We start from the raw sequence: 27,449 nt of genomic DNA, 5'->3' as shown, positions 1-27,449 counted from the left end.
AGCTAAGCTTTCACAAGTAATATTGATCTTTTTTTTTTTTTTTGCATGTGTTATACTTTAAGATACATCACACAAGTGTCTCAGTAAATTTAAAGCAATGACATAAATGTCTGGTTTTCTGGGCTCGAAATTCTTGTAAGTGGCTGGTCCTCAAAGTGTCCAGTTTTAAACGCTCTGTGATTTAAGAAATTCATACCACTTTCTCACATGTACCGTAATTCATCTTGCATAAAAAGAAATTTATTTTGAAAGCAACACTTTTCGAACCACCGTTCATAATACTATCCCGAAACTGTTGGAAATAGGTTTGAATTAGCAGTTGCCAGAGAGCACCAGAAAACAGGCATTACTGCATGTGCACAGTTGCAGTGGTGTAGGAAGCCTGGATGTTCATATGTATCAAGCACTAAGAGAGCTTACATTACACCATAAAAGAAACAGAACATCAGAGGATACTCCAAGCACCGAAATTTCATAAACCATACTGAAATGCATAATTCAGCTTGAAGTGCACATTGGTTTTTTTCCAGATTCACCATGAAGTAGGTCCTATCTGATATTAAGCTTTCCAGTGTGGTTTTTGAGATGTAAATTTTCTTGGAGTACCAGACCTGTACTATCTCATATCTGGTTCTTTATTATGGCATAATGCCATACATGGCAGAAAATGAAAATGCACACTAGAAATTCAGTGAACAGTTGGAACTAGCCAATACTGTGGAACCAAACACTTCATTTCAAATAAATTTATTGCCTTAGTAGAAAGATTAATAAAGCCTAATTTCCTTAGCAAATTGACAAAAATAACTTCATTTTTCTACAAGGCAATTAATGCTTGACTGCTAATAACTTGGAAATAAAATCAGAAAACTGAAACTAATAATATATTTTTGCCCTCTGTGATTATGTGAATGTATTATACTTCACTTCATAACTCCCTGCCACAGAAATCCATTTGGTTATCATTTGATGTGGGAGCTGTAAATGAAGAGGAAACAGCGAAATAACTTAATGCAAACAGGGGTCAGGAGGAGACTAACCTCCTCCCCACTACAACTTAGACAACTTAGTGCATGCACGAGAAAAATTTTTCTCGTTAGCATCTGGCTGTTTGCTCCAACTGCTGATACAGCTAACAGCCACACTTCAAGTAGCGGGAAGCGGGAGAAGGCACTGCTCATACGCGAGTCAACTGCGCATGCTTATGAGCTCACTGGCAACTGGTCAAATGAACCTAATGTAAACAGTTGTGATGTCACACTCAAAGAAAGCCATTTATTGTTAAAAAGTGTTACATAGTCTTTGCCCTAAAGCCTTTGACATATTTCTGGTGCTTGCAGATGCTTGTGTGCGCATGGTGCTTTGTAGTTGTAAATGGCACCGAAGTTTTTTTATTTCCCCTCTTGTTTATATTTTATTGCTTCAGTATCATTCTCCAGTAGCAGGATACAGTTACAGTCTTACCAGTCAAAATTACAAAAATTTGACTGAAAGCTAAAACAACAAATATTTCCCAGAATTCCGAAAAATTTCTGGGTTTTTCCTGGTTTTCTCCCAGATGAAAAAATTCCAGGGTTTTTCCCGGATTTCGCAGTTGTTGCAGGTCATACACACCCTGTATCTAGGTGTGACTGTGAGGGGAAAGTCATTTGCTAGGACAGGCTGTGGAACTAACAAAATTTTAGAATTTAGAGAGGTGCCACAAAACAAATAACTGCAAAATTCTTTTCCAAATGCAGTGCAATTGAAATATGCTATTTCATTTCCTAGATCGGTTGACACAGTTCATTGTTGGCTTCAGGCAACTGGGCTACAAAGCGAATGTGCAACAACGAAGAGGAAGCTCTATGGTGATCATCTGCTCCACCTATTAGTGTTTGATGATGAAAACATCCACTAGAACCAGTGAGGTGTGATATTTTCTGACAGACTGAGGCCGTATCAGTATTTTTCATGGCAAATTATGGTCCAGTACAAGTACACGGGCTACTTGGTGTGTATTTTGAACCCAAATATATTTGCTAGGCATCTCACAGTAGTTGTGTCTGTGGCAGTTCGGAAATGGTTGTGTTGCTGTGGACTTTGGATGCATCACAGTGCAGCTGGCTGACTTCATGTTGCTCAGCATACTCATATTACGAGTAATGTTACGATTCCTTCAGAGTGATAATTGTATCCTGAAGGATTAATCTGTTCTAGTAGGATTAGTCTCCAAACAAGTCAGCTATAGTGGAGTACTGGTTTGCAGAACAGACTGGGATTTTTTCTCAACAAATATCCTTCTGAACGGGACCTAATTTCTATTGTGAATATATGAAAGAGAAAAAAAGAGACATACAGGAGAAAACTGGCCTGAGTCCACATGAGGAAACTGGCCTGAGCCTGCACTAAGAACCCAGAAGGACGTTTGGAATTTCAGCCTAGTTGCTGAGAGGTGGTGGCAGAAAATGAGAGGTTTATTATTTATTTCATAGACTCTGTTTCTTACATATGGTCATTGAAGCAGAATATTAAGTTCCATTGAAATCGTGTACTGCTCTCTTTCGATGTCTGAAAAAATCTTAATAACAACTTCAAACTGTCTGTCCATTTAATTTCATGTTTTCTGTGCCTTAAAAAATTAACACAGTAAAACAAAAAATAAATGATGAATGTGGGATTTAATCTGAATCATACCAATGAGTAGTTGCTTGCCAGCCTGTTGACTACTTCACTGAATCACAAAGTCAATATACTACGTACTATGATATTCAGGTATTTCTTACTGATGCTCTGGCCTTGATCCCACCTGACCTTAAGTGCCTTTTCAACATCTGAGGTCTAAGGAAGGGCACAGAGCAGATTTTTGATGTGTTTGTTTAGGCACCTGTGCTTCATACTGAGTGTCAAAAATGTGTATCTTCCGCAACTCAATGAACAATTACAAGTGTCCTTCACTTGTAAGAGCAGTACTGAACATTTTGTAATGTGATTGGCTCCTGCATAACATGGCAAGCAATTAAAAATTCAGCCACCACAACCTCTATTCTATAATAGCACACATAGAATTTATGCCAAAACTTCCTGCTTGTTCCAACTGTCAATTAGGCTGGTAAAATTGTTCTCTTTCTCTAAATCTATACTAACCATCCAAAATCTTCCAACTAATTGTTTTAGGAAATTATTGTTTCATAAAAATGAAATTAAAAAAATCTTCAGTGTATTAGTGTGATCTTTTAGTTTGACTAGGTGAGGTGGTACAGTACTTAAGGCACTGGCATTGCATATGGAAGTACAGGGTTCAAATCTTAGTCAGGGCATCAAGATTTATGTTTCCCTTAGATTTCCTAAATTGCTTAGAATGAAAAGTACGACAGTTTCTTTGAAAATGACAAGCCTATTTCATTTTCTATCCTCATCCAATCTGAACTTGAACATTGTCTCCAATACGCTCATCACCAATGAGAAATTGAACTCTAATCTTTCTTCTTTTTAATTTAATTTTTATTGAACCAGTATAAACATTATCATTAGTTGTTGCTGATTGTACATGGACAATATTATGAATCTTTTATCCTATAAGTTACTGCACAAAAATAATGTTTATAATTGATTATTATCATTATTTCATGAGATATTTCACATTACTAAAAAGTCAACAATTTTCACACTTACAAACAGGTAAGGTAGGACACAAGAAATCTGTGCATGAGTCATCCTTGACAGCAACACATTCTTCTCCATCACCACATGTGAATCCTTCACATGGATTATCACATTCACATGTTCGGCATCCATCATCTCCAGTTTTAAACCCATATTCACACACTTGCGCACAGATATTGAGATCACAGGATGGAGATGAACTGCGCCCTGTTGCTCTTGCTGCAAAAATTCATGCATATTGTAATTTATCCAGACAGAAACATGTAAATAACAATACAAAGTTAGCAATTAAGTAGTATCAGTACAAACTTCGTGACACTTTTTCACAATTGACTTTAGCTCCAGGCCCCATTGTTCCAGATATCTTGTCTCCTTTGGAATCAACACACCAACAAACCAGTCCATTCCTACTACACTGCTTTGCTTCAAATTCTCCAGTACTCTCTGAACATTGTGGGATATATCCTTTTCCTTCTTTCTCATTCATGGACAGTAGTTCAGCAAGCAATTTTTGCTGAAGGCAAACTAAAAAAAATCATATTATGCAAAATAAATATTTATATATAAAAATGAGTACAGTGACTAACATTATTTCTAACAGCATACAAGTTAAGAAATACATGACTTGCCTGTCACATCCTGTGGCTGACTACAGTGTTTACCACAAACATCTGTCTCACAACATTTCTGCATTGATGGGCATTCCAAGTCATAATTACACTTCATTCCACATGTTATAGAATTATTTGGGTCATTTTGGTCCCAAATTGGGCAAGAGCCAGGTTTTTGGAGACTGAAAGATGCTGGACAACACACACCATAATCATGACCTGTGGCAATATTAAATAAACATTAGCAATGAAAGCTTAGTAAACTTAAAAATATATATTTTACTCTTCTGTAGGAACAACTCATGATCATATCAAAGCTTTTAACTTTTTGCTTTAACAATTACTTTATGGGGTATGCTTACCGGTGTTAACCATACACTGGTATAATGGTGGACACTGTGGCTTTCCAGGTGATAAACCACAAAGAAATGGACGTGGTGTGTTGGTTATTTTTAGTGGTTCTCCAGATGGACACAGGTCATTCAAACTGCGGCCTCTTTTACCTGAAAAACATTACATCAGCTTCCTGTGCCAATTACATGGGGCATATTTTTTTAAAAAAGTAGGGTTAAACTGACAGCCGATGTATAAATTTAGTGCACCTGTAGAAACACATGTGCATGCTGGCTTCCGACATGTCTTGCACATAAGCAGATTCCATTTGCAGTTTGAGATGTAACTGACACAGTTGGTAGTAGGTGAACTGTCGAACATAAAATGTATTGTGCAATTTCCCTATGTGTGTTATTGAAAACATTGGTTTTATGAAGTAGAGAGATGATTTTGCACTGATTTGGGGTGATTTTTCAGGTAGCTCATTCATGGGCAAGTGCTCTACCAACTGAACTATCCAACCATGACTCATGACCTGTCCTCACAGCTTTACTTCGACCAGTACCTTGTCTCCTACTTTTCAAACTTCACAGAAGCTCTCCTGTGAAACTTGCAGTACTAGTGCTCATAGAAGAAATGCTGTTGCGGAGACATGGCTTTGCCACAGTCTGGGGGATGTTTCCAGAATCAAGTTTCACAACAGAGCTTCTGTGAAGTTTGGAAGGTAGGAGACGAGGTAATAGCGGAAGTATAGCTGTGAGGACATGTTGTGAGCCTGGCTTGGGTAGCTCACTCGGTAGAGCATTTGCCTGGGAAAGCAAAGATCTCGGTCCAGCACAAAGTTTCAACCTGACAGGAAGTTTCAGTATAGTAATACTTTGGTATTGTGCAGTTTGTTCTTTTATATGATGTAATTCTGTAATTTTTATATAAATTAATGTTGTTTAACAAGACTACAAATGTTAACAAGTATTAAAGTCCAGTATAAATATAAATATATGTAAAGAAATGTAAATAATTATTAATGTAAAAATACACAGCAGAACTTCAATTTTACATTCTCCAATTTTACATTTTCTGAGATTCTATGCAGTAAATTCATAGACCCTGTGAAAAACCCCTCAGATCAATGCTGAAAATTCCACAATTTTATGTTTCTTCCTAGTAAGATTTACCTCGATTCTACATTCTTACTCAACATCTCACTTGAGTTTGTCCCATTTTCTTCCTATTGACATTTGATACAACTGAACAAGTTATAAGCAGCACAAATGACATTCGGTTTGCACTGCAAGTGGTGGCAGAGTTATGGAAGTATTTTAGGCTGTAAAATGAGCTCGCCTGATGGATGTGTGGAGGTGGGGAGTGGTCCTTCAATGACTGAGGTGGATGTAGGAGTGAAAGCGTTTTGTGAACTGCTGAAAACATACTTTTTGTGCAGATCAAGTGCTATAGCAGAGTTTTTACATGGAAATAGGACAAGGATTTTATGATAGTACATTTTAAAGGCTTTTGTTTTCAAATATGACAAGACACAGTTGCAACAACTACATACACTATTCACGTATATACTTTGCACCACATACTGTAGATTGTAAAGGCTAAATGGATCTGAGCGCTATGGGACTTAGCATCTATGGTCATCAGTCCCCTAGAACTTAGAACTACTTAAACCTAACTAACCCAAGGACATCACACAACACCCAGTCATCACGAGGCAGAGAAAATCCCTGATCCCGCCGAGATTCGAACCGGACGCGGGAAGTGTGAACGCTACCGCACAACCGTAGATTGTAAAGATTGGCAGCAGTGATAGAAGGTGTGAAATGAAACTGTAGCTCCAGAGCTTTCTCTTAAATTTACATTTTACAGTGAACAGAAATTCACTAAGCCGACTTGTAATAGCCTTATAACGCCAATTGTGGAAGTGAACTCATTTTTACAAATCCGTTTCTCTCATTGAGTCTAAAATAACAGTTTGCTGAGTTGGAGTATATTAAGTGCAGTTCATAAAAAAAATGTTAAACAATAACAGCAATGGTGACAAAGTTTGTGATTACACAAATGTCCACATTTATGCTTATAGTTTAACCATCTAATTGCTGTGATATTTTACATTTTTCCTTGCTTCTTTATTTCAGTTGGTGCATAAAATAAAAATTACATATACAGTTCACAAAATTAAAATTACTGTATCTCTTAGCTTATTTTACACTTTAGCTTGTAGCTGCTGAAAATTTCTGTGTCCGGATCAATTCCTATTTGCCAAAGTCTACTTCATCACATCGAATTTACAGTCTCTATTTTATTTAAATAGAACCCACCAATTTTTATGTACAAGCAATACGCTAGAGGTCACTGAGCTCGTGTCACCAGACTATGCTGCACTTCCATTGGCCACAGAAAGAAAATGCACATCCCCAACATGTTAAATTCCAGTGCCTTTCAGTACTTCAGTTTAATTTTTGCTTTTTTCTCGTTGAGCACAAAGAAAAGATCTCTCAAAAAAAGCATGTTTCAATGTATATTTGCGGTCATAGCATGTCAGAAAATACCTCAATTACACTGTACGCAGATACCAATTTCAATTTATTGATGAGTTTTTGCTTGCTGTTACAGAGCTGTAATTTTTTAAGAACTAATTAAATTTATTACCAGAATTTCGTTCACTAATATAAATTTTATAAAAGGTATTGGAGAGGATTACAATTTTTAATCATACATCGAACTACACACATTTTTGCTTATATTTTGGGGATTTTATGTTTTCCTTCATTATATGTTTTCCTCAATTTTACGTTTTTTAAGACTGGACCACAAAAAAAAAAACGTAAAAAAAGGGCTTAACTAGAAAAAAATTGAGTTGTTATAAAATGATGTCATATCACTGATTTTAAATAGAAACAGCGAAACTTTGTAAAAGACTTCAATACAATGAAATTAACCGTGATTGATTTTATAATACGTGATGAATTGTATTAAAACTCGTATGATGATAAATGGTGGATACAACTTGGTCAGTCTAACTCAACAATTTTTAATTCTTTTTCATGCAGATGATCAGATTTTATAATTTTGTCTTGCACCTAATTTGAATAAAAGAAGAAGTAAAAAAGATATGTCTCATTGTCCCAATAAACCCTCAAAACAACTAATTATGCTGGTAAGTACATACAATGCTGAATATGAGAATAAAAATCACTTTCTGCAGTAGCCACCCGAAAGATCGCGGGAGGCGCACATCGGCACGGCGCGTCACGGATGGTAGTTGCCGCAAATAGAGTCCCGCCCACCAGAGGGCACGCGAGAATTCGGACGCGACCTCTGCCGGCGGAACAACAACAACAACTCAGGCAGCACGGGCCGTGTCCAGTCAGTTCACATCGGGCCTGCCTAGGAGACAGTTCCCGGTCTACGCTATGTGAAGTGCGACGGAAACGTGAACCGTGTTACTACACAATTGGCGACGAGTAGGGTCGTTCTTTCGCGTGTTGCGTAGTTGTTCCGGTTTCGCAGCTTATCCACTGCATGAAGGATTTAGTGCGGGTTTTGGTTGAGCAGCAGACGGAGCTCATGGCCACCATGAAACAAGTGCTTCCGGCGTTGCTCTCCACGCAGTCTGCTCTAGCGCCGTTCCCTCCTCCCTTTCCTCCGTATGACGAGACGGCGGAGGATTGGAACGCGTATGAGCATCGCCTTCGGCAACATTTCCAGGCGTTTCATGTTGCCGATGCAGAGGTATGTCGTGCTCTTTCCTTGTCTTGGATATCTCCCTCGCTGTATAAAGTTTTGCGGCAGCTAGCGCCGTTGCAGGAACCTCGTCCTTGTCTTTTGACGCATTGTGTTAATTATTGTCCTCATATTATCGCCGCCGCACGCATGTAGTGGCGGCTAGGGTCGAGTTCTATCAATGCAAGAAGCAGCCCCATCAGTCTTACCGGGCGTGGGCCGCTACCCTGCACGGTCTTAGTCGCAAGTGTCATTTTGTCACGGAGCAGGCGAGAGTCTTATGCCCACGCTATGGTGCGCGACGTCATTGTTCGTTCGGCCCCGGATAGGGAGGTCCGGCAACGGGCCCTGCAGTTAGAAGACCCTTCCCTTGACGAAGTCCTGTCCATTGCTCAATCGTGTTAAGTCTCTCACGCCGCAGTTCAACAGTTGGAAGCGTGGTGCGACGTCGCGGCGGTTCAGGGCGGCGCGGCCGCGCCCACTGCGTCCGGGGTGGACGACGTGGAAGCGGTACAATCCGGCCGCTCCCGCACGGCGCGTAAACAGAGTTCCGGCCGCCGCCCCTGTTACCGTCCTGTGCGTCGTGCTATATACATCACGATCGGTCAGTGCCCCCAGCGTTGGGCCGTTTGTCGCAAATGTAATAGCAAGGACACATTGCTAAAGATTGCCGCCGCTCAGCCTCGAAAGAATCTAAGAAAGCAGGTACATAGCACATGGACGTTGACATTCAGGAAGTTTCATCGGACCAGGCTCCCGGCGCATCGGCACATAAACTCTTTATCGAGGTGTCTGTTCGGTCGCGCCGATTACAACTGCAAGTAGATACGGGCGCGGCAGTTACTTTGTTGAATTCACAAACTTACTCCGACCTCGGGTCGCCCCCGTTGGCGCCAGTTTATCGGCGTCTATGCGGTTATGGTAAACAGTTCATTCCCCTACTGGGTCAATTCACTACCGACGTGACTTACAAATCAGTCGCTCGGCCTAGTACTTTTATTGTTGTCAGTGATGCGAGCTCCACTAACCTTTTTAGCTGGGATGCCTTTCAAGCTTTCGGTTTTTCTATTGCTGACACCATACAGTTGGTCTCCGAAGACGTTCCCTATCAATCACTGTAATCTTTGATCTCTGACTTTCCGGGTATCTTTGAGGAGGGCCTGGGGCGTGTTTCAGCCTTTGAAGCTCACTTAACGTTGAAGGCGTCGGCTCGCCCGCGTTTTCTACGCGCGAGGCAGATCCCCCTGGCTCTCCGTCCTCAGGTAAACCAAGAGCTCAACCGGCTAACAGCCCTCGGGGTCGTTCTTCCCATTTCTTCTAGTGAGTTTGTCAGGAAACCCTCGGGAAAATTACGTCTTTGTGGCGATTTCAAGGCCACCATTAATTACCAATTGATGGTGGACACCCATCCTTTGCCTCGTGCTGATGAATTGTTCTCTGCTGTGGCGGGAGTCCAATATTTTTCGAAGATCGATCTTTCTGAGGCTTATCGGATACCACTTGATGAGGAATCCAAACGGCTGGCGTCATCAACCCTCCGTTTGGCCTTTACCAATACCAGCGGTTGGCCTTCGGAATATCCAGTGCCCCGGCGATATTCCAACGTTATCTTGAGCACATCACGTCGAATATCCCTCATTGTATTAATTACCTGGACGACATAATTGTCACAGGCCGCAGCACGAAGGAACACTTGTGCAACCTTCGCACCCTCTTTTTCAAATTTAGGTCCTTGGGCTTACGCTGCAACCTGCGTAAGTCAAATTTCTTCAAACCGTCCATTGAGTATGTGGGCTACACCATCTCTAGGCACGGCGTCCAGCCGCTACGAAGTCTGGTCCAAGGTATCGTCGACTTTCCGTGGTCCGCTTCACTGAAGGAGTTACAAGATTTTTTAAGCAAGATTGCCTATTATCACCGGTTCATTCCGAGGGTTTCCACCATCGCCCACCCCCCTGTACTGCCTTTTGCGCAAGGGTGTTCCTTTTGATTGGTCACCTGCATGTGAGAGAGTGTTCACCTCGTTGAAGGGCCTCCTCATGTCAGCACCTTGTTTGGCTACTTTTGACCCCCATAAGCCGTTGGTCCTGGCTACCGATGCTTTGCAGTATGGGGTGGTGCCAGTCCTGGCCCATCGCAATGCAGATGGTTCCGAGCAGCTACTGGCGTTTGCGTCTACAACTTAGTCCTGCGCAGGCCCATTACTCCCAGGTGGAAAAAGAGGCTTTGGCCATTGTCTATGCTGTTACCAAGTTTCAACCTTTCTTGTATGGCACGAAGTTTCAGTTAATCACTGACCATAAGCTGTTAATATCGTTATTTGGCCCCGCCTCTCAGATTCCGGATAGGGCGGCCCACAGACTACAGTGCTGGGCCTTGTTCCTCTCTAAGTACCATTATGACATTCATTTTCGCCTTACCGGACAGCATGCTCTTTCCTGTCTTCAGGTGGGCCCGGATCCTAAGTTCGATCGAGAGGAGATTATGTATTTTCATTTGGATGTGGCGTCCCGCCAAGCAGTTGTTGGATTCCCGATCACTAGTTCTCGAGTTGCCAGGGAAACAGCAGCTGACCTGGTTCTCCGGCAAGTTGTTTGCCTCATTCAGCAGAGGTGGTCATCCCGACCTCCAGGCCGGGCCTTGGACCCTCTTCGTGATTATTTTGTTCTACGAGACCGCCTCTCCATCTTGCAAGGAGTTATCCTTCTGGCTACCGATGATACAGCTCCTCACGTGGTTGTTCCTGCAAGTTTGCGAAGGGAAGTCCTCGTAGCCTCTCATGAGAGGCACTGGGGTGTTGCCCGTACTAAAACCTTGGCTCGCAGACATGTTTACTGGCCTGGTATTGACAGAGAAATTGAGCACTTGGTGGCCGCCTGTTCCTAGTGTGAGAGCCAACAGGCAGTTCAGCGTTCTCTTCATGGCCACCTACAACCCAGGCATGGGAACGTGTTCACATCGATTTTGCGGGCCCGTTTCTCAATGGCTTTTGGCTCATTGTCATTGATGCTTTTTCCCATATGTGGTTTGCTGCTGCTCAACCACTTAAGAAGTTGCAATCCAGGCACTAGTAAAAATCTTTTCTGTGAAAGGTCTGCCAGTCACCCTGGTCTCGGACAATGGACATCAGTTTATTTCGTAGACCTTCCAGGATTTTTGTAGGTGCTTCGGTATTTGGCATGTCTGCTCTCTCCCCCCTTCATCCACAACTGAATGGAGAAGCCGAGCACATGGTGCGCACATTTAAGATGCAGGTGAAAAAGTATGTGCATGAATTTCCTGTGTAGGTGGTGTTGACGTTTTCCCTGATGGCGTACCGGACCACAACAGTGGGAGAACGCAGCCCTGCAGAGCTCCTCCACGCGTGCCAACCTAGGACGCTGCTGCACCTTCTCCAGCCTGGTCCTCGCCAGTCTTCACAAAACTGAGTACCTGGCTTTCCACCGGGTATGTCAGTCTGGGCACGTGGATTTGGTCGCAATCCACGTTGGATACCGGTGGTGATCCTGCACCGAAATGGCCGCCGGCTCTATACCTTGCAGGCTGGAGACCGGGAGGTACGTCGTCACCAAAATCAGCTACGTCCACGTTTCGGCTCCCACCCTCGGGCACCGGCTTCCCCATTGCAGGCACCTGTTGGTTTCTCAGGGGACGCTACCGCCTCTCCCCCCTGGGACTCCACCGCACTGCGATGGTTCTCAGCCTTGGCAGCCTCCAGTAGCTCCAGCACCGGCATCGCCATCATTAGAGATGCACCAGGGCGAGCTGGTCCCCCTCGCAGGCCCCGTTTCTCAGGAGGCTGGTTCACCTGTGGTCGTCCCTTCCCCATCGTCCCCACCACTGGGTCTTGCCCCTCACGAGGTGGACCAGGATCTGGAGTTAGATGGCTTGTCTCCCGTTCTGTCCTGGGCTCCAGTGGTGGGACGACGGGGGCCTCTTCGTGCGGATCACTTTCAGCCGTATTCGAAGGTTCCGGCTCGAGGGTTGGCCAATTCCCTCGATTCCAGCATTCTGATGGACGTGGAGGTCATCGCTCCTGCACGACGCTCCACCTTCCGATGCAGTGGATCACAGTGGCTGCACCCCCAGAGGAGGAGTGCAGTAGCCACCCGAAAGATCACGGGAGGTGCACATCGGAACGGCGCGTCACGGATGGTAGTTGCAGCAACAACAACTCGGGCAGCACGGGCCGTACCCAGTCAGTTCACATCGGGCCTGCCTAGGAAACAGTTCTCGGTCTACACTACGTGAAGTGCGACGGAAACTTCAACCGTGTTACTAGACTTTCACAGAGAAAATGTAGTGCCCACAAGTCCGCAAATATGATAGTAAAAGAGTTCGGAAGACCATGCTTATCATTGACAGCCAAAAGGACAGGGTGTTCCATCAGGATATGAGCTACTGTCTGCAAGACTCCACAACCACAATATGACTGTAGCTCATTACATAAAATAAAACTATGGGTTAGTCTGGGATGACTGATGCAGAGGTGACATAGGGTGGTGGATTCCTTCCAGGAGGAGCAGAAGGAGCACTGCCATGCAACAATAGTCTTTATGATAGTGCAATGTGGCCCATTAGATGATGTTCCATCTCAGAGTGAACAGATGCCTTATTTGCACCCACAAATATGCACCAGGGATCGCCAAACTGAATATGACTTGAGTAATTGCTTCTCTACCCAAACAGTTGACCAATCCATTCCCTTGTGTATGCACATGATATGGAACCTAGAGGGACAAACAACTGAATAGGCAGCATGGTTAATTTCAGAGAGAAAATCATGAATACCAGATATCACTGTGTGACATTACTCAAGACTGACGACTCTTCACTGAGACACTATAAATTAAAGTGCAGTCAAGGGAGGCCTGTTTACTAAATTGGAGGTCTCTGATAGTGGCTGTCAGCTCCACCACAAACAAGTTCCCAGCGATGAATGTTGTTCCTTACCAGTGAGGTACCTAAAACAATATCCCATCCTATCGACACATTTAGAGTTATCAGTGTAAATGATGTTAGCACCCTGATAAGCCTGAAGAATTGGAAGTAACAGATGCCATAAGGTCATAAACGTGGCAATCACAATCCAATCATGAGGCCAGGACCTGGTAGATAAGGAAAGAAGCAGCATGACCCCCTCTCCCTTTTTCCCCCCATAGGAGTGGGAAGTAAGAACAGAGCATTAAGCATACACATGAAGCTAGTTTTTAGCTGTTGAATATAGGGCAGCCAAGTCAGCTTTCTACAAAAGAGTTCCAAAATCCAGGACTGCACAATGTCCCAATGCTGGTTGCCCAAGTTGTTGTTTATGGACGTTGGGTTTATGCTTGGCTTAAGGATCAGTGACACTATCTTTCCACTGAGAAGGGAAGATATCTGTGAGCCAAATACCACTGAAGACCCTGAGTAGATTACTGTTGAGTCACTTTCTGGCATTTAATCATCTATTTATGAATCGAATCTGTGCATGGGGCCATATCACAAGATGAGGCGAGAGAATGGATGAGCCAAGAGACTTGGCAAAGAAACTGTAAAGTTGATAGCCAAGAAGTATCATGGGTGTTAGTTATGTGCCGTGGACTACATAATCATTATTAACAGTGATTGCTGGTGTTTCTGCACCCACAACACTGTTGCTTACAATATGGCATGAAAGGGAATCCACTCATGGATGACGTATGTCCGAACTAATATACTGACCCCTCCACATGCCCTTTCAGGTCCAGTATTTTTCCAACAAAATGCACAGCAACTTTGAAGCATAGGGGACCGTTACCAGTGAAGTGTGTTTCTTGAAGAGCAACTCAGACAGCAGGAGAAGTGGAAATGAGTTGTTGTAATTCTGGCAAGTGACAGTAATATCTATTACAGTTCCATTGGCTCATGGTGTTAGGCATGAAGAGGCCAGGAGCTGTGGTTACACAACAGCATCACTGCCTTTCAATGGCAGGAATGTAATCAAATCAATGAACACTGGATTAGATTCCAATGGTGTGGAGGGGAATCAGGTGCTTTCAAGGTCACTGGAGTAGCTTTCTCCTAAGATTTCTTTTTCTTCTCTTTCACTTTTGGCAATCAAGACCCTGGAAAGGCTTGTCACTGTGGCTGTAGGAATGGACAAAAGAAAGGCAGCTCTGGGACCCACAGTCTGTGGTTACCTCAGCCACCAGCTGGCATCAGGCCTCTGAAATGTGAATTTCCAGGGAGAGGGATGTCAAGGAGGCCTGTCACTGGTAGACAATGGAGAAAGCTGCTTCTCCAGTTGAGTGTGTGCAGTGGTTCCTCAGTATGAAAGGGGACCGTCTATTGCCCCCCTTTATCGACTCTACTACCAGACTTCCATACTGATTGAGTAAATACACTAGTTACTTACTGCTGATGACCTGGTTACAGTAGTAATGAATGTCAACATCACAGAAACTGAACACAATCAATCTTAGTTTTCCTAGCTACAAAATGTGACAGCAACCTTTAGTTACTGCATTTGCCAATTCTTGAGTAGTTTAGCATACTGCGGGGATCAGGCAGGATGGCCGTACAAGCAACTAGCAAAGATAGGAGATAATGCACATGGTGCATTTTCTTGAAGTGCTCGGCCACAGTCTCCACAAATTGGGTCGTATCTACATCAGAAAGACATATACCCAAAACAACTGGCATTTAAAACACCACATTGGGGGTGGAAAATATGGCTTCAAAAGGCAGCAGTAACACATGAATTGAATCTTTTCTAGAAGTTAATTCTCCTCCGGATTAATGTGCTGGTGCCTACCCTATTATCTGGCCGGTCTCAACATACAAAGGGGGTGCCTCACCTCTCCAAATGTTCATATATTTCCTTAACTGTCTGCAATGTGAAGTCCTGGTAAAAAATTAATCCGTGGCCAATGTTGAGATTCTTACGAGAGTGATGGTAACAATTACATCATCATGTTACTTAGAAGACAGTAACACCCAGGACTGGTTAGCATCTGCAGCCTTCATTAAAATGGAACCACTTCATAGTTTTCTATGGCAAGAGAGTTTGCCAAATATGTTTTCAATATTCTCCACAAAAACATTGATTTTGTAAAGAGAAAGGCTGCTCCAGGTGTCAACCAGGAAATGAGCACAATAACTTTATCACAAGTCACTTCCATCCGAGTTCATCCTGAGGGATAGTCGAGGAGAGAAAAGTTCCTAGAGTGTTACGTAACTTATGACACTGAATTGAGGTCTGTCTGAAGAGACTGACAGGTCATTTCATGAGACCAAATATCCACCATGATGGTGCCCACTCAGAATGAGGGCTCTGCCCAAGTGTGCCCAACCACAGCAGGCCACCTGGCATGGTGGCCATTGCTTGGAGTCCCCCAATGAACAGACATCTACTTCTCCCAAGTGTGGGACAGCAGCTCAGTTGTGAACAGCACAATCGTCGTTTGGTCTGGGGCTACGACTGTATAGGTACCTTATGATCTCCACATGGACTAGCTGGTGGGTAGTGTGTGATCTATCCTCCATAGCCCGCACATTTGTAAAAATTCTGAAAAAGGTCAAGGTCAAATCCAGAAGTGAGGAGTGAATATATTAACTGAAATATGTGGGTTAAAATCAGAGGACAAAGTGGAAGAAACTACTATCAGGATCCTACAAGTGTGCTGGGTTGTCAGATGGAATCCATTTTAGAGAACACATTGGTAAATATACCAGGTGATCAAAAAGTCAGTATAAATTTGAAAACTGAGTAAATCTCGGAATAATGTAGATAGAGAGGTACAAATTGACACACATGCTTGGAATGACATGGGGTTTTATTAGAGATAAAAAAATACAAAAGTTCACAAAATGTCTGACAGGTGGAGTTTCATCTGATCAGAATAGCAATAATTAGCATAACAAAGTAAGACAAAGCAAAGATGATCTTTACAGGAAATGCTCAATATGTCCACCAACAGTAACTGTAGTTGAGGAATAATGTTGTGAACAGCACTGTAAAGCATGTCCGGAGGCATTGGCGTTGGATGTTGTCTTTCTGCATCTCTAGAGATGTCGATCGATCACGATACATTTGCGACTTCAGGTAACCACAAAGCCAATAATCGCACGGACTGAGGTCTGGGGACCTGGAAGGTCAAGTATGACGAAAGTGGCGGCTGAGCACATGATCATCACCAAACGAGTCACGCAAGAGATCTTTCACGCGTCTAGCAATATGGGGTGGAGCGCTGTCCTGCATAAACATCGTACGTTCCAGCAGGTGTTTATCAGCCAGGCTGGGGATGATGCGATTCTGTAACATATCGGCGTACCTCTGTACCTCTCACCCGTCACGGTAGCAGTTACGTTTTGCTGTCCAGTGCCATTGGTCGGACATTTTGTGAACTTTTTTTTTTGTTCTAATAAAACCCCATGTCATTCCAAGCATATGTGCCAATTTTTAAATCTGCATCTACATTATTCCGTGGCTTACTAAGTTTTCAAATTTATACTGACTTTTTGATCACCTGGTATATACTCACTAAGTACAGCTGCAGTACAAAACAATTACTAGAAAAGCTCACAACATGTGTACTCATGTTTTGAGACCTCGGAGGAAGTAAACCAGTTCAAAATTGGTACTGATGTCCATGATGTGGGTATAGACAAATTAATACAGCATTGTGGTAAATGTTTTATCAATGGAGGAAATTGTGTACAAAAATATCTGAAGGCGTTAAGAGTGAAATATGTGACATTTTTCATGTATCTACACTAGTTTTGTTTTTACTGAAAAGTGATCATTACTTACAAACTAAAAGTACGACTAAATTCCATCACTGGGCCAAGGTGGGCCCATTGGTACTGATCAGTAGCAGAATCACCCTCTGCTAATGGTATCATTTGGCGCAGTGTGGTCAGCATGGGGTCAGCGCACAGCTCTCCTAGTCGCTGTCAGTTTCTGTGACCTGGAGACTCCAGGTCAAGTAGCTCCTCAATTGGCATCATGAGGCTGAATCTACCACGTTCCAGTCCACCCACCATGGAAAGATGCCTAGCAATACCAGGAATCGAACCCAGGTCCTCTGCATGGCAATTAGCCATGCTTATCACTTGGCTACAGAGGAGGACCCTTACTTACAATCTTCATAAATATCAAAATTACAATTTGCAGCTAAGGTGCTGACATTCCCTTTTAAAAGTCTTGATAGCTAAACAATTCTCAAAATTTATCACATAATCTGTTTTCACTAGATGTATCTGACAACAGCAGAAAAAATCTACGTCTACATTTATACTCTGCAAGCCACCCAACGGTATGTGGCGGAGGGCACTTTACATGCCACTGTCATTACCTCCCTTTTCTGTTCCAGTCGTTTATGGTTCGCGGGAAGAACGACTGTCTGAAAGCCTCCATGCGTGCCCAAATCTCTCTAATTTTACATTCGTGATCTCTTCGGGAGGTATAAGTAGGGGGAAGCAATATATTCGATACCTCGTCCAGAAACGCACCCTCTCGAAACCTGGCAAGCACCGCGATGCAGAGCGCCTCTCTTGCAGAGTCTGACACTTGAGTTTGCTAAACATCTCTGTAACGCTATCACGCTTACCAAATAGCCCTGTGACAAAACACGCTGCTCTTCTTTGGATCTTCTCTATCTCCTTCGTCAACCCGATCTGGTACGGATCCCACACTGATGAGCAATAATAAAGTATAGATCGAACGAGTGTTTTGTAAGCCTCCTCCTTTGGTCATGGGCTACATTTTCTACGGACTCTCCCAATGAATCTCAACCTGGCACCCGCCACACCAACAATTAATTTTATATGATCATTCCACTTCAAATCATTCCACATGCATATATTTTACAGAAGTAACTGCTACCATTGTTTGTTCCGCTATCATATAATCATACGATAAAGGGTCCTTCTTTCTATGTATTCACAATACATTAAATTTGTCTGTGTTAAGGGTCAGTTGCCACTCCCTGCACCAAGTGCTTATCCGCTGCAGATCTTCCTGCATTTCGCTACAATTTTCTAATGCTGCAACTTCTCTGTATACTACAGCATCATCCGCAAAAAGCCGCATGGAACTTCCCACACTGTCTACTAGGTCACATATAGTGAAAAGCAATGGTCCCATAACACTCCCCTGTGGCACGCCAGAGGTCACTTTGTCTGTAAACGTCTCTCCATTGATAACAACATGCTGTGTTCTGTTTGCTAAAAACTCTTCAATCCAGCCACACAGCTGGTCTGATATTCCGTAGGCTCTTACTTTATCAGGCGACAGTGCGGAACTGTATCGAATGCCTTCCAGAAGTCAAGGAAAATGGCATCTACCTGGGAGCCTGTATCTAACATTTTCTGGGTCTCATTAACAAATAAAGCGAGTTGGGTCTCTAACGATCGCTGTTTCTGGAATCCATGTTGATTCCTACAGAGTAGAATGTAGTAAATGATTAAAAAAGACAAACTTATCAGCCATTTCATCTAATGTTACAGAGCTCCTTTTCTGCTGCTTACAATCAAGAATTTGTAATTGGAATACCTATGTCATGACACAAGAGGTCATTGAAGTTTATACACATAATCTACATACCAATAACACCACTTGATCAGAAACTTTCCTAATGACTATGATTTCTATGAAATAGTTAAATTGTTAATTAGTTCTGAGTATTAATTGCTATTATTGGATGAAATACTGTAGCACTCATGACAGAGGGTTGTTACTTACATTTTGGTATAGGAGGGCAAGGTGGTGTGGAACACGTAGCTTCTTCTAGTTCACACATCAGAGAACCAGGACACTTGAGCTCTTTGCACGGGTCATAGCATTCACACTTTGGGCATCCAGATTCATCCATTACAAAACCATGAGGACAAAGCATGCGACAGGTTGGCCCTGCACATGGCTTTGGATCTGCAAAAAATTTCAGGTTAACTGCTGAATAAATGTATATCTCCTTTGGTGATTTGTGGTTACTCAACACAATTATGTATACGGTGGATCTCATGACTAATTTATTTTGGAAACTGGGAAAAATCACTTTAACAGTCTCTAGTGCTAGAAATAGGATTTGCACAGATATACAACAACAAAAGGTCTGCAGTCTTCAAGGCCATAATTCATAAGTTCAACAAGCTTTTTTACTCTCTTACTTTCAAATGTGGCAATACAGTTATTTTTTTAAAATTTTGAACTAGCAATTATTACATTCAGCAGTAATGCTGAACAATACTGTACTGCTATAATTAAAGACTGTACCAGGGCTTAAATAACATAACTTTATGGTTGACAGATTGCAGCAGAAGTGACTTTGGCTGGCAAGTAGCCAGCTCTACATGTTCCTACAAACCAAAAACACAGTGAGCATGTGACACTTGAGCAAGTACAATTAGTTGGCACCACCCAGATGTTAAAATAATTCATCATAGAGTCCTGCCAAAAATTAGATTATTCTTGCTTGAATAAATAGACATTTCTAATATTAGAGTTGTCACTGATCTGAGATATGAAATATTGACTGTTTAACAGATGATCTTCAGCCACTAAAGTGTCTATAAACTGCCTGACACAAAAAGAAAGCAACCCAGAAGAAAAGTCAGATTTCAATGTAACTTCATATACATACATCTCTTTTGTGCACAGTTAACATTGAACAAAAGAGGACTTGCAATATATGTGAAAGTTGGACACAAAGTGGTTCAGAAACTAAAACCATGTGCTTTTGAGTTGTCACTGCAGAATACTTCTCTGTAATTGTAACAGTCTATAGATCCCCCCTTTCATCTATTTGAGAAATCTAGATACATTGCTGAGTCACCTGTTCGACAAGAAACAGTTAATAGCTTGTGGAGATTTCACTTTAGATTTCTTAAAAGCTACTGGCAAGAAAATTGAAATAGTGCTTAAATCTAATTTCAGTAGTCAATTTTACAACTCATATGCAAGATAGTAGGGCACTGTTAACTTTTTTACAGACAATGCTCAGGAGGAAAAATTGTTACCCAATTGTTGATAACCCAAACAGCAGGGTCATCAGTCCCATCAGATGAGGGAAGGGTGGGGAAGGAAATAATCATGCCCCTTAAAAGGAACCATCCCAGTATTTGCCTTAAGCAATTTAGAGAAACCACAGGAAACAATTAATGTAGCACATTACAACCCAGAGGCAGGTTCATATAAAGCAGTGAGGCTAACTACTGAAAACAGGATAAATATTTTAAGACTGTGTTAAAAGAGGTGGTATGAAATGAGTTATATATAGAAATAGATGTGTGGTATATGTACGGCTGGGCCCCTGCATATCAGCCACCACACTCATACGTTTTGTTGGGCAGTGTGGTCACTGCTTTTCCTTGGGAGGTTGTTCGTCAACAGAAGATTCACTAGGCTGTTTACTGTGAAGTCTCCTGCAGCCACCACAGAGGCTGTGAGTGCAAGACACACCGATATACGGTGTGGAGGTCGCGGTAATAAGTGCTGCCATCACAGGCACCTATCTGTATCCATGTAGTCACATGTCCATATGACACCATGCATGTATTCTTCCACTGACGGGTGTTCAGGTCACCTCTCAGCCCCTCAACACCTATTTCAGTATGGTCTCCAGACTGTCTGTCAACTGCTTAAGTCTACACTTCAGACAACAAGGCCTGCCACTGCTGTTACCTATCAGGTAGTGCCATCCGACACATTTGACAAGATCATCAACTGCTGGACATCAGTTAGCCACACCTGCATTGGAAGCTGTCTCTTGACAGCCCATGAGCTTAAAGACATGCGGTACGATGTTGCTGATCTCTGGTACCTCCTGGCTCACCACCACTTCTGAAAAATGCAGACCTGCCATAGAGGGGTATGCCATCAAATTGGGGTTTTTAGTTGTACCCAAGAGTGCACCTGCTTCCTTTTAAGTTGTAATGAGTTTAGCTAATGGTTAATAAACAAACACCACTTAGAAAAGGATTCTTCAGAGTGGTGATTAGGATTACAGTGTCGTGTTACAATATTCTTCCATCATGTGCTGTATACTATAGTGGCGAGGAGACTGACTCTCAAATGTTACACACAAAGTTCGTTAGGATACTCGGAATAGTGCCTCCACAAGATTTGCCCTCTCCAATGCCAGCTACAGCGCCAGCTCCTGGTCTCACCTGTTATCAGACTACTGCCCTCCTTAGTGCTGAGCCCTAGGCAGCCGTGCCATGACACGACATTTTGCCCGGACAATGCTGCCATGGGGTGCCTTCATCCTGAGGTGGCAAGTGCTTGGGCAGGACATGGATGACAAGGCCACTTCTTCATGTGTGTTTCAGTGTTTCCTGGTGTGTCTTAATGTTTTTGCTGGAGCACAGTTTTAATTTTTTTTGCAACTGATCATGGGTTTTTCAAGCAAATGCATTTTCACTTGTGTTCTAGTTGGCTTGATGGGGGCCAGCATATTCACGTTTATTGTTGTGACAGACTGTATTCAAATACTATTAGAGAGCTAGTTTGTCTACCCATGTACAGGACATGGACAATTCAATTCTTGGTTTCCTTAACTGTGTTAGATTGCATGTTTATCTCGGTATTGGTAGGCTTGCGATGCAATTAGTGTTCCTCTTTTCTCAGTAGATGCAAGTTACTGGCAATATTTCACTGGCATTTACCTCCTTCCTCTGTATATATGTAGATTGCGATTCATTGCAGCATTTCTTGTTTGTGATTTCTGTTCACTCACAGCAGCCATTGTTGCCTCAGGCCCTTCCATTCCAGGTTTGGGCAATTTACAGACCTGCTACGGAGCATCTCTCTGCTCAATCAGGTTCTACAGTCTTTCTCACAGTCTTCTGATTGGATGTGATCAGGACCAGCATTCGGACATGGTGTTCAGAAGTTTGCATGTAACAATCTGGGCCATCTTCCATCGAGTTTGATGCAATCTTGTCATATCATGCAACACTCCATTTATGGTTTACAAGAGATCCCTGACAGAAGATCCTCTAGTATTATCCCAGCCACTAACATGCCGCTCTGACACCAACCACTTATCGTAGGCCCTTCATATTCAGCCCAGTCATTGCTGGACTGGTTGACTGGCCCTCCTTTTGTCACCGGCCCTGCCAATGCTGATACATGCTCTCTCAAGGACCCTGTTGCAGCTGACTACCTGGTCATTCCTGGCCCTTTTGTGATTGGCCCTTGTGATGACATTTCCAGTTTGTCACCTCTACCAGCTCTGTGGTCGCCCCAGCAACTGGCTTAACTGTCTCTGCTGGCGCCAACACAGCCATCTATGCAGCTACTTCTGCAGTCAGCACCAGACCTGTTGCAGCCAGCTATCTTTGTGTTGTTCCCGGTCACTGCCACCTCAGCCGCCGCCGCCGCCTCCTCTGCTGCGACCAGCCTAGCTGTCTCCACTGGCACCACCAATACCATCGTAAGTTCCTCTGGACCTTGGGTTCCAACTTCTTGTTATCTCTGCCACCAGTCCTGCCTATTTCCGGCCTTACCCGTCACTACCTACAGCACTCACTTTTTGCTGTTCCCCTATGCACGTGTGACATGCTTCTTTTAATGTGATCAATATTTTTTGTGTTAATTAACTGATTGTGCTGCTGTTTCATTTCAGACTGCACTGGTTGGTGCCCTGGTGCTTCCGCCCTTGGGTGCAGTGCTTATCTGAAATGGTTGCACCATCTCTGAGGGGCTGGAATGTAATACAGGGAGGGCTGGACCCTTGTATATTTGGCCACCACACTCATGGATACACTTCACTGACCAGCACAGCACTTACTTTACCCTGAGAGGTTTTTTGTCAACAGAAGAATCGCTAGGCTTGTTTACTATCAAGCCTCCCGTAGTTGCCACAGTGTCTGGGGATGCAAATTTGTCAATAATTGGCAAACAGGTCACGGTAATCAGCACTGAAGACCCAGGCCCCTATTTACATGTGCACGGTTGCATGTCTGTGTGACACTATGCATGTTCCTCCACTGATGTGTACTTAAACTGCTGCTCAGACCTCAGCACCACATTCCACATCGAGCTCCAGACTGACAATAAGCTGTCTCACTTCTGTGCTTTGCACCACAATGCCTGCTGCTACTGCTACCCATATGACAGTGTCATCTCAAGTGCTGGACATCCATCAGCCACTTCCACACCTGAGTTAACAGCCTCATGGTACAGAGCCACTGATCATCCAGGGTACCTCCTGGCTGATTGCCACTTCCAACAATTGTGGACCCTGCCATAGTGGGCACCCACTGCACTACGTCAAGGAGGGCTTTTCACTTGTACTTAAATGTGTGCCTTCTTGGTTTGAAGTTGTATGGAGTTCAGTTTATGGTTGAAGAGTTGTTACTAGAACATATGAATTCAATTTCCACCAGTCAATCAATCAAGAAATGATACTTCAAGATGCTAAAGTCAAATTGTTTATTCCAAAGTAAATGTGCCAATATTTAAAAGTAGCTTATTACCTAAAAAGATATCCAGAAAATTCAAAGAAAGGGTAAGCCACAGATAAATAATGGAATTAAAATCGCATGTAAGAGGAAGACAGAAATTTATAGAAAGGCAAAAATAAGTGAGGATCCAATGTTGTTGCTGTGGTTTTCCGTCCAGAGACTGTTTTGATGCAGCTCTCCATGTTACTCTATCCTGTGCAAGCTTCTTCATCTCCCAGTACCTACTGCAACCTACATCCTACTGAGTGTGTTTAGTGTACTCATCTCTTGGTCTGCCTCTAAGATTTCTACCCTCCACACTGCCCTCCAATACTAAATTGGTGATCCCTTGATTCCTCAGAACATGTCCTACCAACCGATCCCTTCTTCTAGTCAAGTTGATACAAACTCCTCTTCTCCCCAATCCTATTCAGTAACTCCTCATTAGCTATGTGGTCTACCCATCTAATCTTCAGCATTCTTCTGTAGCACCACATTTCGAAAGCTTCTATTCTCTTCTTGTCCAAACCATTTATCGTCCATGTTTCACTTCCATACATGGCTACACTCCATACAAATACTTCCAGAAATGACTTTCTGACACTTAAATCTATACTCGATGTTAACAAATTTCTCTTCTTCAGAAACGCTTTCCTTGCCATTGCCAGTCTACATTTTATATCTCTACTTTGACCATCAGTTATTTTGCTCCCCAAATAGCAAAACTCCTTTACTACTGCAAGTGTCTCATTTCCTAATCTAATTCCCCCAGAATCACCCGACTTAATTCCACTACATGCCATTAACCTTGTTTCACTTTTGTTGATGTTCATCTTATTCCTCCTTTCAAGACACTGTCCATTCCATTCAACTCCTCTTCTAAGTCCTTTGCTGCTTCGGACAGAATTACAATGTCATCGGCAAACCTTAGTTTTTATTTCTCCTCCCTGGATTTTAATACCTACTCCGAATTTTTCTTTTGTTTCCTTTACTGCTTGCTCAATATACAGATTGAATAACATCGGGGAGAGGCTACAACCCTGTCTTACTCGCTTGCCAACCACTGCTTCACTTTCATGTCCCTCGACTCTTATAATGGCTATCTGGTTTCTGTACAAATTGTAAATATCCTTTCGCTCCCTGTATTTTACCCCTGCCACCTTCAGAATTTGAAAGAGAGTATTCCAGTCAACATCTTCTCTAAGTCTACATAGGTTTGCCTTTCCTTGATCTATATTCTAAGATAAGTGATAGGTTCAGTATTGCCTCACGTGTTCCAACATTTCTATGGAATCCAAACTGATCTTCCCCGAGTCGGCTTCTACCAGATTCTTCATTCGTCTGTAAAGAATTCATGTTAGTATTTTGCACCCGTGACTTATTAAACCGATAGTTCGGTAATTTTCACATCTGTCAACGCCTGCTTTCTTCGGGATTGGAATTATTATGTGCTTCTTAAAGTCGATGGTATTTCTCCTGCCTCATACACCTTGCTCACCAGATGGTAGTTTTGTCAGGACTGGCTCTCCCAAGGCTATCAGTAGCTCTAATAGAATGTTGTCCACTACTGTGGTATTGTTTCGACATAGGACTTTTATTGCTCTGTCAAAGTCTTAATGTAGTAGCATATCTCCCATTCCATCTTCATCTACATCCTCTTCGATTTCCATAATATTGTCATGAAGTACATTGCCCCTCTATATACTCCTTCCACCTTTCTGCTTTCCCTTCTTTGCTTAGAACTGGGTTTCCATCTGAGCTCTTGATATTCATACAAGTGGATCTCTTTTCTCCAAAGGTCTCATTAATTTTCCTGTAGGCAGTATCTATCTTACCCCTAGTGAGATGACCCTCTACATCCCTACATTTGTCCTCTAGCCATCCCTGCTTAGCCATATTGCACTTCCTCTCGATCTCATTTTTGAGACGTTTGCATTCCCTTTTGCCTGCTTCATTTACTGCGTTTTTATATTTTCTCCTTTCATCAATTAAATTCAATATTTCTTCTGTTACCCAAGAATTTCTACTAGCCCTCGTCTTTTTACCTATTTGACCTCCGCTACCTTCACTACTTCTTCTCTCAAAGCTACACATTCTTCTTCTACTGTATTTCTTTCCACTGTTCTCGTTAATTGTTTCCTAATGCTCTCTCTGAAACTCTCTACAACAACCTCTGGTTCTTTCAGTTTATCCAGGTCCCATCTCCTTAAATTCCCACCTTTTTGCAGTTTCTTCAGTTTTAACCTACAGTTCATAACCAATAGATTGTGGTTTGAGTCCACATCTGCAGCTGGAAATGTCTTAACAGTTTAAAATCTGGTTCCTAAACCTCTGTCTTAAGATTATATAATCGTATCAGAAACCTTCCAGTGTCTCCAGGCCTCTTCCATGTATAGAGCCTTCTTTCATGATCCTTGAACCATGTGTTAGCTATGATTAAGTTATGCTCTGTGCAAAATTCTATCAAGAGGCTTCCTCTTTCATTCCTTACCCCCATTCCACATGCACCTATTATTTTTCCTACTATCGATATCCACTCACTCATGACTATTAAATTTTCCTCTCCCCTCACTATCTGAATACTTTCTTTTATCTCATTGTACGTTTCATTAATCTCTTCATCTGCAGAGCTAGTTGGCATATAAACTTGTACTACTGTGGTAGGCATGCTACAATAATGCATTCACTATGCTGTTTGTAATAGCTTAACTGTGGTCCTATTTTTGTTCATTATTAAACCTACTCCTGTATTACCCCTATTTGGTTTTGTATTTATAACCCTGTATTCACTTGACCAGAAGTCTTGTTCCTCCTGCCACCGAACTTCACTAATTCCCACTATATCTAACTTTAACCTATCCATTCCCCTTTTTAAATTTTATAACTTGCCTGCCCGATTAAAGGATCTGACATTCCACACTCAAATACGTAGAACGCCAGTTTTTTCTCCTGATAACCATGTCTTCCTGAGTAGTCCTCGCCTGGAGATCTGAAAGGGGGACTATCTTACTTCAGGAATATTTTACTATTTTACCTCTGGAATATTTTACCCAAGAGGACACTATCATCATTTAACCATACAGTAAAGCTGCATGCCATCAGGAAAAATTAAGTCTGTAGTTTCCCCTTCCTTTCAGCCGTTCACAGTACCAGCACAGCAAAGCTGTTTTGGTTAATGTTACAAGGCCAGATCAAACAATCATCCAGACTGTTGCCCCTGCAACTACTGAAAAGGCTGCTGCCACTCTTCAGGAACCAAACCTTTGTCTGGCCTCCCAACAGATACCCTCCTATTGTGGTTACACCTATTGTATGGCTATCTTTATTGTTGAGGTGTGCAAGCCTCCCCACCAACAGCAAGGTCCATGGCTCATGGGAGGGGGTGGGGCAGGATCCTATATTACTTGCATACTACAAAACTTTAATATTTTATGGAAAGTCATTAAAATGTCAATCAAGAGATGACTGTCAGTCAGTGTACAAGATACCATAATGAATTAAATTAAATGACAATGTTTTGACTGATAATTCACACTCTGTGAGTACTTTTTGCAACTACTTTCCAAATTTAACAGCAAAATTAGGATTAAATGATTCAGTTAAAGAAGCAAGAAAGAGAAGACATTAAAAATGTCATTCCATAAAACCTTATGCTACAAGAACCAGCACCAACATCCTTCTCTGAAATTAACAGAATTATAAAAACTCTGTCAATGTCCTTCC

The 27,449-nt window shown here is 42.5% G+C and overlaps 1 protein-coding gene across 9 annotated transcripts in view; it reads right to left on the bottom strand.

Moving 5' to 3' along the window:
- The window catches only part of LOC126365820 (balbiani ring protein 3-like), a 282,987-nt gene that overhangs the window by 82,245 nt on the left and 173,293 nt on the right, over positions 1-27,449 (bottom strand). For all 9 annotated transcript variants that reach the window (XM_050008419.1, XM_050008425.1, XM_050008422.1 and 6 more), the window contains 5 exons: positions 19,024-19,209; positions 4,619-4,759; positions 4,275-4,475; positions 3,955-4,170; positions 3,655-3,864 (listed from right to left, as the gene is read on the bottom strand). In XM_050008419.1, coding sequence (XP_049864376.1) covers positions 3,655-3,864; positions 3,955-4,170; positions 4,275-4,475; positions 4,619-4,759; positions 19,024-19,209 — 954 coding nt within the window. The remainder of the gene's footprint in view (positions 1-3,654; positions 3,865-3,954; positions 4,171-4,274; positions 4,476-4,618; positions 4,760-19,023; positions 19,210-27,449) is intronic.

Source organism: Schistocerca gregaria, chromosome 4, assembly GCF_023897955.1.
Source record: "Schistocerca gregaria isolate iqSchGreg1 chromosome 4, iqSchGreg1.2, whole genome shotgun sequence".
NCBI classification, from domain to species: domain Eukaryota; kingdom Metazoa; phylum Arthropoda; class Insecta; order Orthoptera; family Acrididae; genus Schistocerca; species Schistocerca gregaria.
This window is presented reverse-complemented; position numbering and strand designations above follow the sequence as displayed.